Source organism: Oncorhynchus kisutch, unplaced genomic scaffold (genome assembly GCF_002021735.2).
Source record: "Oncorhynchus kisutch isolate 150728-3 unplaced genomic scaffold, Okis_V2 Okis02a-Okis13b_hom, whole genome shotgun sequence".
In the NCBI taxonomy this organism is placed as follows: domain Eukaryota; kingdom Metazoa; phylum Chordata; class Actinopteri; order Salmoniformes; family Salmonidae; genus Oncorhynchus; species Oncorhynchus kisutch.
In genome coordinates, this window is record NW_022261979.1 from 1,168,327 (window position 1) to 1,180,331 (window position 12,005).

At 41.7% G+C, this 12,005-nt stretch overlaps 1 protein-coding gene across 1 annotated transcript; it reads left to right on the forward strand.

The window, feature by feature from the left end:
* The first annotated feature begins 352 nt into the window (after positions 1-352).
* LOC109879471 (CKLF-like MARVEL transmembrane domain-containing protein 8) lies at positions 353-8,252 on the forward strand. The gene is made up of 4 exons (XM_031811753.1): positions 353-791; positions 6,884-7,057; positions 7,472-7,591; positions 7,854-8,252. Exons 1-4 carry the CDS (start codon positions 660-662, stop codon positions 7,938-7,940), a joined length of 513 nt encoding a protein of 170 aa, XP_031667613.1. The 5' UTR covers positions 353-659; the 3' UTR covers positions 7,941-8,252.
* The last annotated feature ends 3,753 nt before the right edge of the window (positions 8,253-12,005 follow it).

Consider the following 12,005-nt stretch of genomic DNA (forward strand, 5'->3'; position numbering starts at 1 on the left):
TTAATAATCCACAGCTAACCTGCATTATGCACTCCTTTAGAAGTGAGACTCTGCCTGCTGTCATAGCACTTACGAAAAAAGATTCCAGTCAGAGTGCAGTATAACTGCAGTTAGAATCCAGTATATCTGCAGTATGCAGCAATTATTGCGTCCAAAATAAGACAGCCGACTGCAGTTACTGCACTTTTACCTCAGTTTCAAAACTGCAATCTGCATTCTACTGGCTTGGTCTCTCTTCAGTCTTTGGCTGTAGATTACTCCTGCGCAGGTCCTCTGAAATACAGCACCCTATGCAAAACATTACCAACCAAAGGCAATACTTTCTGGCAGCCTGATTTACCTATCATTAAAAAAAGTTCCTCTTTATGCAACCACTCTCAACTCAGTGACATTTAGGGAATGGTGTAGGCCTAACTGACCAAATTATGATGAACATACTTCGTATGTAGGATTAGTTATACGACGACAGAATGACATTCAGACAGGTCATAGATCTTATTATCTAAAATAAAACAAAAACGAGTTCCGTGGAAGTATTGTCGTCTACTCAGGAAATACTCGTCATGGCCATCTTTCCCACATTCCTTTTATTAGAGTAGCACGATTTGTTTTCATAATCCAGGGGGGCAGGATCCAAACGCGGTAGATTAATATTGAAGATGGAAGGAGCAGCAACGCGCACTGTGATAACGTCTACCAGCAGCAGCACGGACAACTTTTCCACCTCTACTCTGGCATGTGATAGGCACTTTTTTCGCACTGCTTCGGGGCTCCTCGTTTTCGCAGAAATAGTAAGTAGTCAAGTTTCAAGGTTCAAGCTGTAGGCTACGGGATACGCATGGTACATCTTCCAAAGACATGCTTACTTGCAGGTTCCTTATAGACCATGCAACAACAATAAGACATAATAAAGGTTAAGAATACGAACATAAATTACATGGCTCAATAGAACAGAATTAACATTTTATAGTAGCACAAGTATAATTCAAGAAAGCACATTTTATAGTCCAATATTTACTCTTATACTGGAGAAGGTTGGGATGGGGGGCAGTGTTTATTAAACTGGGCAGTATGACAAGAGTCTGGTAGCAAATCAAAATCAAATCAAATTGTTTGGTCACATACATGTGTTTAGCTGATGTTATTGCGGGTGTAGCAAATTGGGCTCCCGAGTGGCGATGCGATCTAAGGCACTGCATCTCAGTGCAAGAGGCATTATTACAGTCCCTGATTCAAATCCAGGCTGTATCACATCTGGCTGATTTTTGCTCATTCTTCAAGGCAAAACTGCTCCAGCTCCATTAAGTTGGATGGGTTCTGCTGGTGTACAGCAATCTTTAAGTTATACCACAGATTCTCAATTGGATTGAGGTCTGGGCTTTGACTAGGCCATTCCAAGACATTTAAATGTTCCCCTAAATAAACCACTCAAGTGTTGTTTTAGCAGTATGCTTAGGGTCATTGTCCTGCTGGAAGGTGAACCTCTGTCCCAGTCTCAAATCTCAGGAAGACGGAAACAGCTTTCCCTCAAGAATTATCCTGTATTTAGCACCATCCATCAATTCTGACCAGTTTCCCAGTCCTTGCCGATGAAAACATCCCCACAGCATGATGCTGCCACCACAATGCTTCACAGTGGGGATGAGGTTCTCGGTGGTTATGAGAGGTGTTGGGTTTACGTCATAGCATTTACCTTGATGGCCAAAAAGCTTAATTTTAGTCTCATCTGACCAGAGTACCTTCTTCCATATGTTTGGGGAGTCGCCCACATGCCTTTTGGTGAACACCAAATGTGTTTGCTTATTTTTTTCTTTAAACAATGGCTTTTTTCTGGCCACTCTTCCGTATACTTAAAGTGGACAGATACTCCAATCTCTGTGGAGGTTTGCAGCTCCTTCAGGGTTATCTTTGGTCTCTTTGTTGCCTCTCTGATTATTGCCCTCCTTGCTTGGTCCGGGAGTTTTGGTGGGCGGCCCTCTCTTGGCAGGTTTGTTGTGGTGCCATATTCTTTCTCCAAACATAAAGATGGTCATTATGGCCAAACAGTTCTATTTTTGTTTCATCAGACCAGAGGACATTTCTCCAAAAAGTATGATCTTTGTCCCCATGTGCAGTTGCAAACCGTAGTCTTTTTATGTCGGTTTTGGAGCAGTGGCTTCTTCCTTGCTGAGCAGCCTTTCAGGTTATGTCGTTATAGGACTTGTTTTACTGTGGATATAGATACTTTTGTACCTGTTTCCTCCAGCATCTTCACAAGGTCCTTTGCTGTTGTTCTGGGATTGATTTGCACTATTCGCACCAAAGTATGTTCATCTCTAGTGGTATGACGGCTGCATGGTCCCATGGTGTTTATACTTGCGTACTATTGTTTGTACAGATGAATGTGGTACCTTCAGGCATTTGGAAATTGCTCCCAATGATGAACCAGACTTGTGGAGGTCTCCAATTTTGTTTCTGAGGTCTTGGCTGATTTATTTTCATTTTCCGATGATGTCAAGCAAAGAGGCACTGAGTTTGGAGGTAGGTCTTGAAATATATCAACAGGTACACCTCCAATTGACTCAAATCATGTCAATTAACCTATCAGAAGCTTCTAAAGCCATGACATAATTTTCTAGAATTTTCCAAGCTGTTTAGTGTATGTAAACTTCTGACCCACTGGAATTGTGATACAGTGAATTATAAGTGAAATAATCTGTCTGTAATTTTTTGGGGAAAAATTACTTGTGTCATGCACAAAGTAGATGTCCTAACCGACTTGCCCAAACTATAGTTTCTTAACAAGACATTTGTGGAGTGGATGAAAAACTAGTTTTAATGACTCCAACCTAAGTGTATGTAAACTTCAGACTTCAACTGTAATTGGTTCCACCAGATCTAATTTAGGGGCTTCGTAGTAAAGGGAGTGAATACATATGCATGCACCACTTTTCCATTTTTAATTATTCACTTTATTGTTTGACTATTTTTTTTATGTCCATTACATGAAATCCAAATAAATATCTATTTCAATTACAGGTTGTAGTGCAACAAAATAGGAAAAACGCCAGGGGATGAATAGTTTTGCAAGGCACTGTACATATGAGATGAGTAATGCAAGATATGAAAACATTATTAATGTGACATTATTAAAGTGGCTAGTGTTCCATTTATTAAAGTTGCCAATGATTTCAAGTCTGTGTACATAGGCGGCAGCCTCTCTGTGCTAGTGATGGCTATTTATCAGTCTGATGGCCTTGAGATAGAAGCTGTTTTTCAGTCTTTCGGTCCCAGTTTTGATGCACCTGTACTGACCTCGCATTCTGGATAATAGAGAGGTGAACAGGCAGTGGCTCGGGTGGTTGTTGTCCTTGATGGTCTTTTTGGACTTCCTGTGACATTGGGTACTGTAGGTGTCCTGAAGGCGAGCCCTGCGGTTGTGGGCGGTACATTTGCCATACCAGGCGTTGATACATCCTGACAGGATTCTCTCAATTCTGCACCTGTAAAAGTTTGTAAGGGTTTTAGGTGACAAGCTATTGCGCCTTCTTCACCACACTGTTTGTGTGGGTGGACCATTTCAGTTTGTCGTGATGTGTACGCAGAGAAACGTAAAACTTTCCACCTTCTCCACTACTGTCCCGTCGATGTGGATAGGGGGGTGCTCCCTCTGCTGTTTCCTGAAGTCCACGATCATCTCCTTTGTTTTGTTGACATTGAGTGAGATGTTGTTTTCCTGACACCACACTCCCAGAGCCCTCACCCCCTCCCTGTAGGCTGTCTCGTTGTTGTTGGTAATCAAGCCTACCACTGTAGTGTCGTCTGCAAACTTGATGATTGAGTTGGAGGCGTGCTTGGCCACGCAGTCATGGGTGAACAGGGAGTACAGGAAGGGGCTGAGTACGCAACCTTGAGGGGCCCCAGTGTTGTGGATCAGCGAAGTGGAAGTGTTGTTTCCTATGTTCACCACCTGGGGGTGGCCCATCAGGATGTCCAGGACCCAGTTGCACAGGGCGGGGTTCAGACCCAGAGCCTCGAGCTCAATGATGAGCTGGAAGGGTACTATGGTGTTGAATGCTGAGCTTTAGTCAATGAACAGCATTCTTACATATGTATTCCTCTTGTCCAGATGGGAGTGTGCAGTGTGATGGCGATTGCATCGTCTTTGGGCCTATTGGGGTGGTAAGCAAATTGAAGTGGGTCTAGGGTGACAGGTAAGATGGAGGTGATATGATCCTTGACTAGTCTCTCAAGGCACTTCATGATGACAGAGGTGAGTGCTATGAGGCGATAGTCATTTAGTTCAGTTACCTTTCCATTATTGGGTACAGGAACAATGGTGGCCATCTTGAAACATGTGGGGACAGCACACTGGGATAGGGATCGATTGAATATATCCGTAAACACACCAGCCAGCTGGTCTGCGCATGCTCTGAGTTGTGATGTCAGTGTGTAGCATGAATGTAAATGTGTGTACGTCTATATGGGCGTGTGCATGAGTGGGTGCATGTGTGCTAAGGTGAGGAGAATCAGAGCAGGTGGTCAGTCCAGTTCAATTGTTCAACAGTCTCATGGCTTGTAGATAGAAACGGTCTCTGAGCCTGTTGGTATCAGACCTCATGCTCTGACCGTCTGCCAGATGTTAAGGGAGGGAGAGAACAGCTTGTGGCTTGGGTGTGTGGGGTCCTGGATGATGCTGCATGACTTCCTCAGGCACTGTTTCGAGTAGATGTACTGGATGGGTGAGACCACGGTCCCATGATGTACTGGGCCGTCTTCACCACCCGCTGGAGGACCTTGCGGTCGTATAGGGAACAATTCCCGTACCATATCAAATCAAATGTATTTATATAGCCCTTCGTACATCAGCTGATATCTCAAAGTGCTGTACAGAAACCCAGCCTAAAACCCCAAACAGCAGGCCGTGATGCAACCGGTCAGGACATTCTTGATGGTGCAGGGCTAGTATTTGGAGAGGACCCGGGGCGGCATTCTGTTGTGCCCTCTTGACAACAGTGGTGGAGGTGTTGGTCCATGACACGTCCTAGGTGATATGGAAACTGAGGAACTTAAAACTAGTGACTCTCTCTACTGCAGTCCGGTTGATGTGGATCGGGGCATGTTCACATCCCTGCTTCCTGAAGTTAACAATTAACTCCTTTGTTTTGCTGACTTTGAGGGAGAGGTTGTTGTCAATGCCAGTTCACTTACATCCTCCTTATAGGCTGACTCATTGTTGTTGGTTATCAGGCACACAACCATGTTGTCGTCAGCAAAGTTCATGAGGGAGTTGGTGTCATGCAAAACCACACAGTTGTGGATGAACAGGGGGTACAGCAGAGGACTGAGGACACCCCTGGGGGGCCCCTGAGTTAAGAGTCAGTGTAGAGGAGGTGTTGTTGCCAATCCTCACAGCCCATGCTCTACCCCTCAGGGAGTTCAGGATCCAGTTGCAGAGAGTGATGTCCTAACTGCAGCACGAACATATTTGTGTCCAAGTTCAATGTAATAATTTATTGAAATCACTTTGGCAGTGGCTTTTACCATCTTTCTCACAATAACTGCCATCAGAATTCATGGAGGGAATCAATACCGCTTTGTTGATTAAACAAATTAAACACATTATGAAGATCAGACATTTTATATTGTTCATACCTTGTATCACATGGCTAATTGTACCCTTATCATAGGGGCACAATTAGTTCTGATAAAGGGAAGAGTTTGTCATTTGCTGAATCCCATTACTTTTATACAGATTTGCATTCTGTTTGACCTGTATATTTTATGTGCATTTGATACACATTTTGCACAGGCTAATGACCTGTATGACGTTTTTTCACAGATGGTGACATGACATTGTATTGAACACTGCACTGAACTGAAGATTCAATTATAGCAAATTTTTCAAGGAAATATAACTGGAGAAAATGACCATAATGTCAACCTACTTCCTGTAATATAGACTACTTTCTGTAATATAGACTACTTTCTGTAATATAGAATACTTTCTGTAATATAGACTACTTCCTGTAATATAGAATACTTTCTGTAATATAGACTACATCCTGTAATATAGACTACTTTCTGTAATATAGAATACTTTCTGTAATATAGACTACTTTCTGTAATATCAGATACTTATTGTGTAGACAGACATTGGTTCTCAGTACAGTGTTTTATTTTCTCTGGAAAGGGAAGTTGCTTAAAAAACAAGGTCAGTTTCATTGTCCATTTTCCTTCCAGCATCAGAGGAGAATGTGCCCAAAAGAGCCTCCTCTTCCACTTAGGCCAGACATTATTTTTTCCTGTGACATGAAGCAACCAATGAAACATTATTTTCTTTTAATAACAGGAAGGGAGGTTTGCAGTGCAACAGAGGACAAAACGTCCCATTATTTACAGTAGCACGCAATATAACAATATGCATCTATAGATTTATCATGATCAATGTGTGATGGCATTCTGAATGAATGAGCAGATCAGATAGGTGTCAGTCAGCTGCGGGTTTAATTTAGGTTCCAGAAATACAAACTATGAAAAATCACTTGGCAATTATGTTCTACTTTGTATAGCTGTGGTACTGTTTAAGATGAGCGTTTGCAGGTAAACAGATCCCTCTACACTGCACTGGATCCTGTGCATATGATTTGATTCAGGATATATTATTTCCTTTCATTATAATGTCTTTCTACAGTATGCCTTCAAGATAGGCACAGCAAATGCATTTGAATACATGATAAGGTAGACACAACCAGATCACAGCCATCACTGACTATGTGTGCTATTCCCTGTATAGTGCACTACTTTCTACTGGAGCCCTATGGGCACTGTTAAAAAGTAGTGCACTATAAATGGAAAAGGATACCATTTGGAATGCTGGCTCTATGTTTCCTTGTCCCCTCAGGTGTTTGGTCTGCTGGTATGGATGCTGATAGCAGGGACGGAGTACTTCCGTGTGTCTGCCTTTGGGTGGGTCATGTTTGTGGCCATCTTGTACTGGGTCCTGACGGTCATCTTCCTCATCATCTACCTGACCATGGCTTACAACAGGATCCCTCAGGTCCCCTGGACAACTGTGGTACGACACATACTACGACACATAATACAACAGCGCATTATTTGAAACTTGAGTGATTGAGGTTGTTTATTATAAATCTAGTAATTGAATAATTGTGGACTATTTATGTAACAGAAAACCAATGGAGAAACTGCCTTGATGGTTTTGGGGGAGAGAGCAAATAGATGAACCAAGTCTTTATGAATGTGATCAAATGAAACCATTCTATAATGTGTACTACCCTACAGTATCTGAGCCAGCCAATCCTGTTGTTGTCATTCTACAGGGTCTGTTCTTAACAGTAGTGCTACAGTGATGTATGTGGTGTTCTACAGGGTCTGTTCTTCAACAGTAGTGCTACAGTGATGTATGTGGTGTTCTACAGGGTCTGTTCTTCAACAGTAGTGCTACGGTGATGTATGTGGTGTTCTACAGGGTCTGTTCTTCAACAGTAGTGCTACAGTGATGTATGTGGTGGCAGCAGCAGTAGACGCAGCCTCAATCAGCCATGCTGTTAAGGGACGCCATAACTACAACTGCTGGGTAGCATCCACAGTAAGAAAACCACCTCAGAACTCCCAGACAGATATTTAAATCACGCCAGCTTTTAAAATATACCACAAATATGATTTATGATTACAGCGATATTAAAATATACAATATTAAAATGCTAAATATACGCCTACAAGACAGATAAGAGATGTATGATGCCACTGTGTACCATCCAGAATGCTATCCATTTGGTCCATTTAAGCCTACTCAAACTTATACCCAGTATTGTACTGAATTTGAATGTTTTCATATATCTGTTTTTCAGTTCTTTGCCTTCCTGGTGTCACTCTGCTATGCAGGAAGTACATATTTAAGTTTTAAATCGTGGAGATCAAGGGATGAGGAACAATAACCACTCACAAAGGACAGCTAAAGTTTATCCGTTTGGAACACAAGAAGAATGCAACAACCACTCCTTCCCTTTGGAATGCATTTCTCTATTTAATTTCTGTTATATTTCTGTTATTTTAGAGTTATGGTGTGTTTCATCTGTTGGAATGACAGACCCTGAACCTCAGTGGTGTTTTTACTTCTTATTCACTCATGAGTTTAAAAAAAATTACATTTGGATGAAAATGACTGATGCTAATAAAGTGGCTATTCTGTTTTTCTGAAGCTGGAGATCAAAGCTTTAACTCCAATATTAAAATGGATTGGACAGTAATGTTGTCCCACACTAGATGGTGCTACAATACAAGGCTAAGAAACAGGGCTGATGAAGAACATTACAGTCAATTCTCTTTTTGATTATTATGTGTCCAGTTTCAGGAAACTTGGCGTACTTCACAAGAGTACCTTTTCAATTAGACATTTTTCATTTTCAAAAGGCGTTTTTTGGCGGAAATGCCTACTCGAACATGTGAACTTTCATGTGCCTTAATAACAAACTTGTATGCCGATCTGTAAATACGAGTAAAACATTTAAATTGCAAGCCTAGTTGGTTTAGCCACAGAAAAGACAGCAACCTTCTTGCTAGCCATGATTGGCTGAGATAATGAATGGAAGGGACATACCAAGTGATGAGTTTGGATTGGTCTGCCATTTAGCACGCGTCTGTCTATTTGAGCTGGTCACTATGTGTTGGTAATCGTGTCTAACGCAGCTTTTTCTTTTTAAGTATTGCGTAGTAAAACTGCATATGTGTTGCTCTCCACTTTCTGGAGAAATGGGGTAAGTGGAATTCGAGTATGATAGCTAAGGAGATGGAGAAAACACCTGTCTCCGGATTACATCTTCAAATTTAGGGCAACCATGGCATACATGACAGGAGACGCTTCCAATGCAGGAGACGCGTCCATGTATATGGGTAAGAAAGTGTTATAATTTCAAGTTAAAGTGTAATGCTAGCTAGCTAATGTTAGCTGGCTGGCTAGCTAGCTTATGTTACATGTACAATCTTACTATTCGTATCTCAGAGCCATTTGCTTGGCTAGCTAACATTGAACCTGGTTGGTTAGCTACCTGCAGATTCATGCAGTGTAGTAACGTCATGAGTTGGGATTATGGTTCATTGTTTAGCTAGCTATGAGTCAGCTACACTGAACAAAAATATAAATGCAACATGCAACAATTTAGAATATTTTACAGTTCATACAGTTCATATAAGGAATTCAGTCAATTTAAATAAATAAATTAGACCCTAATCTATGGATTTAACATGACTGAGAATACAGATATACATCTGTTGGTCACAAATACCTAAAAAAAAAGTAGGGGCGTAGATCAGAAAACCAGTCCGTATCTGGTGTGACCACCATCTGCCTCATGCAACGCGACACATCTCCTTCACATAGAGTTGATCAGGCCGTTGATTGTGGCCTGTGGAATGTTGTCCCTCTCCTCTTCAATGTCTGTGTGAAGTTGCTGGATATTGGCTGGAACTGGAACATGCCGTTGTACACGCCGGTCCAGAGCATTCCAAACATGCTCAATGGGTGACATGTCTGGTGAGTATGCAGACCATGGAAGAACTAGGACATTTTCAGCTTCTAGGAATTGCATACAGACCCTTGCGACATGGGGCTGTGCATTATCATGCTGAAACATGAGGGGAAGGCGGTGGATGAATGGCACAAAAATGGTCCTCAGGATCTCGTCACGGTATATCTGTGCATTCAAATTTCCATTGATAAAAATGGAATTGTGTTCATTGTCCGCTTATGCCTGCCCGTACCATAACCCCACTGCCACCATGCGGCACTCTGTTCACAATGTTGACATCAGAAAACCACTCACCCACAACATCATACACGCTGTCTCCATCTGGCCGGTATAGTTGAAACTGAGATTAATCTGTGAAGAGAACACTTCTCCAGCGTGCCTGTGGCCATCGTAGGTGAGCATTTGCCCACTGAAGTCGGTTACGACGCCAAACTGCAGTCAGGTCAAGACCCTGGTGAGAACAACGAGCACGCAGATGAGCTTCCCTGAGACGGTTTCTGACAGTTGACAGTTTGTGCAGAAATTATTTGGTTGTGCAAACCCACAGTTCCTGTCTGGGTGGCTGGTCTAAGACGATCCCGCAGGTGAAGAAGCCAGATGTGGAGGTCCTGGGCTGGCGTGGTTACATGTGGTCTGCGGTTATGGAAGTACTGCCAAATTCTTTAAAACGATGTTGGAGGCGGTTATGGTAGAGACATGAACTTCTCTGGCAACAGCGCTCATGGACATTCATGCAGTCAGCATGCCAATTGCACTCTCCCTCAAAACTTGAGACATCTGTAGCATTGTGTTGTGTGACAAAACTGCACATTTTAGAGTGGCCTTTTATTGTCCCCAGTGCAAGGTGCACCTGTGTAATGATCATGCTGTTTAATCAGCTTTTTAATATGCCACACCTGTCTTGGCAAAGGAGAAATGCTCACTAACCAATGTAAACAAAACAAATGAGAGAAATAAGCTTTTTGTGTGTGTTGGAAAACATGGAACCAACACTTAACATTTTTGTTTTGTTTTGTTGTTGTTTTTTGTTGTTGTTCAGTGTATATACAATGACAACTTGTCAAAAACACCTACTGTACATCATTTGAAATGTTACGCAGGTTGTGCTTTGTGATGCCTTGAGGGTCCAATACAGGGGGATACATTTACTCAGATTATTTAGTGATTCTGGTCTGAATATACAAATCAAATCAAATCAAATTTATTTATATAGCCCTTCGTACATCAGCTGATATCTCAAAGTGCTGTACAGAAACCCTGCCTAAAACCCCAAACAGCAAGCAATGCAGGTGTAGAAGCACGGTGGCTAGGAAAAACTCCCTAGAAAGGCCAAAACCTAGGAAGAAACCTAGAGGGGAACCAGGCTTTGTGGGGTGGCCAGTCCTCTTCTGGCTGTGCTGGGTGGAGATTACAGTAGGGAAGCAGTAGTCAAGCTAACATTTTGGACTCTATAATAAGCTATAATGTAGCATTGTTCATGGTTTAACAACTATAATTTAAAAAATCACACATCATTTCTTTAAGATTTGCAACCATCCCATTGCAATATCATCCACATTACACTAAATGCAAATAGCAAAAATCCATATAATTCTTGCCCCATTTTAAATCGGTGGCTGTTCCTCAAATTAGCTCGAATTTACTGGGACTAAGACAATGTTTCAATGAACCACAGACTTATTCTGTATAACAAAGACAATAGAATGAAATTAAAAAAGGTATTTTTATCTCACCAAAACTAGTTAAGCAGCTTTGACTGTTGAACCATCCATATACTATATAAGCCCCATCTATCAAACTGTCTAATCTAGACCATCCATATACTATATAAGCCCCATCTATCAAACTGTCTAATCTAGACCATCCATATACTATATAAGCCCCATCTATCAAACTGTCTAATCTAGACCATCCATATACTATATAAGCCCCATCTATCAAACTGTCTAATCTAGACCATCCATATACTGTATAAACCCCATCTATCAAACTGTCTAATCTAGACCATCCATATACTGTATAAACCCCATCTATCAAACTGTCTAATCTAGACCATCCATATACTGTATAAACCCCATCTATCAAACTGTCTAATCTAGACCATCCATATACTGTATAAACCCCATCTATCAAACTGTCTAATCTAGACCATCCATATACTGTATAAACCACATCTATCAAACTGTCTAATCTAGACAATCCACACAGTCTGTGATTCGTAACAAAGTGGTGTCCCTCCCCACCACTTGTTTTGGTATACAGCTGTACATTGAACAGCTTCCCAAATCTCAGACTGTAGCTTTAACTTAAACACTATGCAGCTTGTCATGCAATGCCAGGCTAGAAGGAGAGCAGACTTCATAGACAAAATGTTTGATGTTATGAATGGGTAGGGCAGATATACGTTCCAGACATTATGGGTGTGTTGGATAGTAGTGCTGGGAATGGCCAGTGACCTCACGATACAATATTATC

Excerpts from the sequence above, each read along its gene's own strand:
- LOC109879471 (XM_031811753.1), top strand. The coding sequence starts at position 660 with ATGGAAGGAGCAGCAACGCGCACTGTGATAACGTCTACCAGCAGCAGC. Across the intron at positions 7,058-7,471 it reads AGGTCCCCTGGACAACTGTG|GGTCTGTTCTTCAACAGTAG; the intron begins GTACGACACATA and ends GGTGTTCTACAG. Across the intron at positions 7,592-7,853 it reads ACTGCTGGGTAGCATCCACA|TTCTTTGCCTTCCTGGTGTC; the intron begins GTAAGAAAACCA and ends TCTGTTTTTCAG.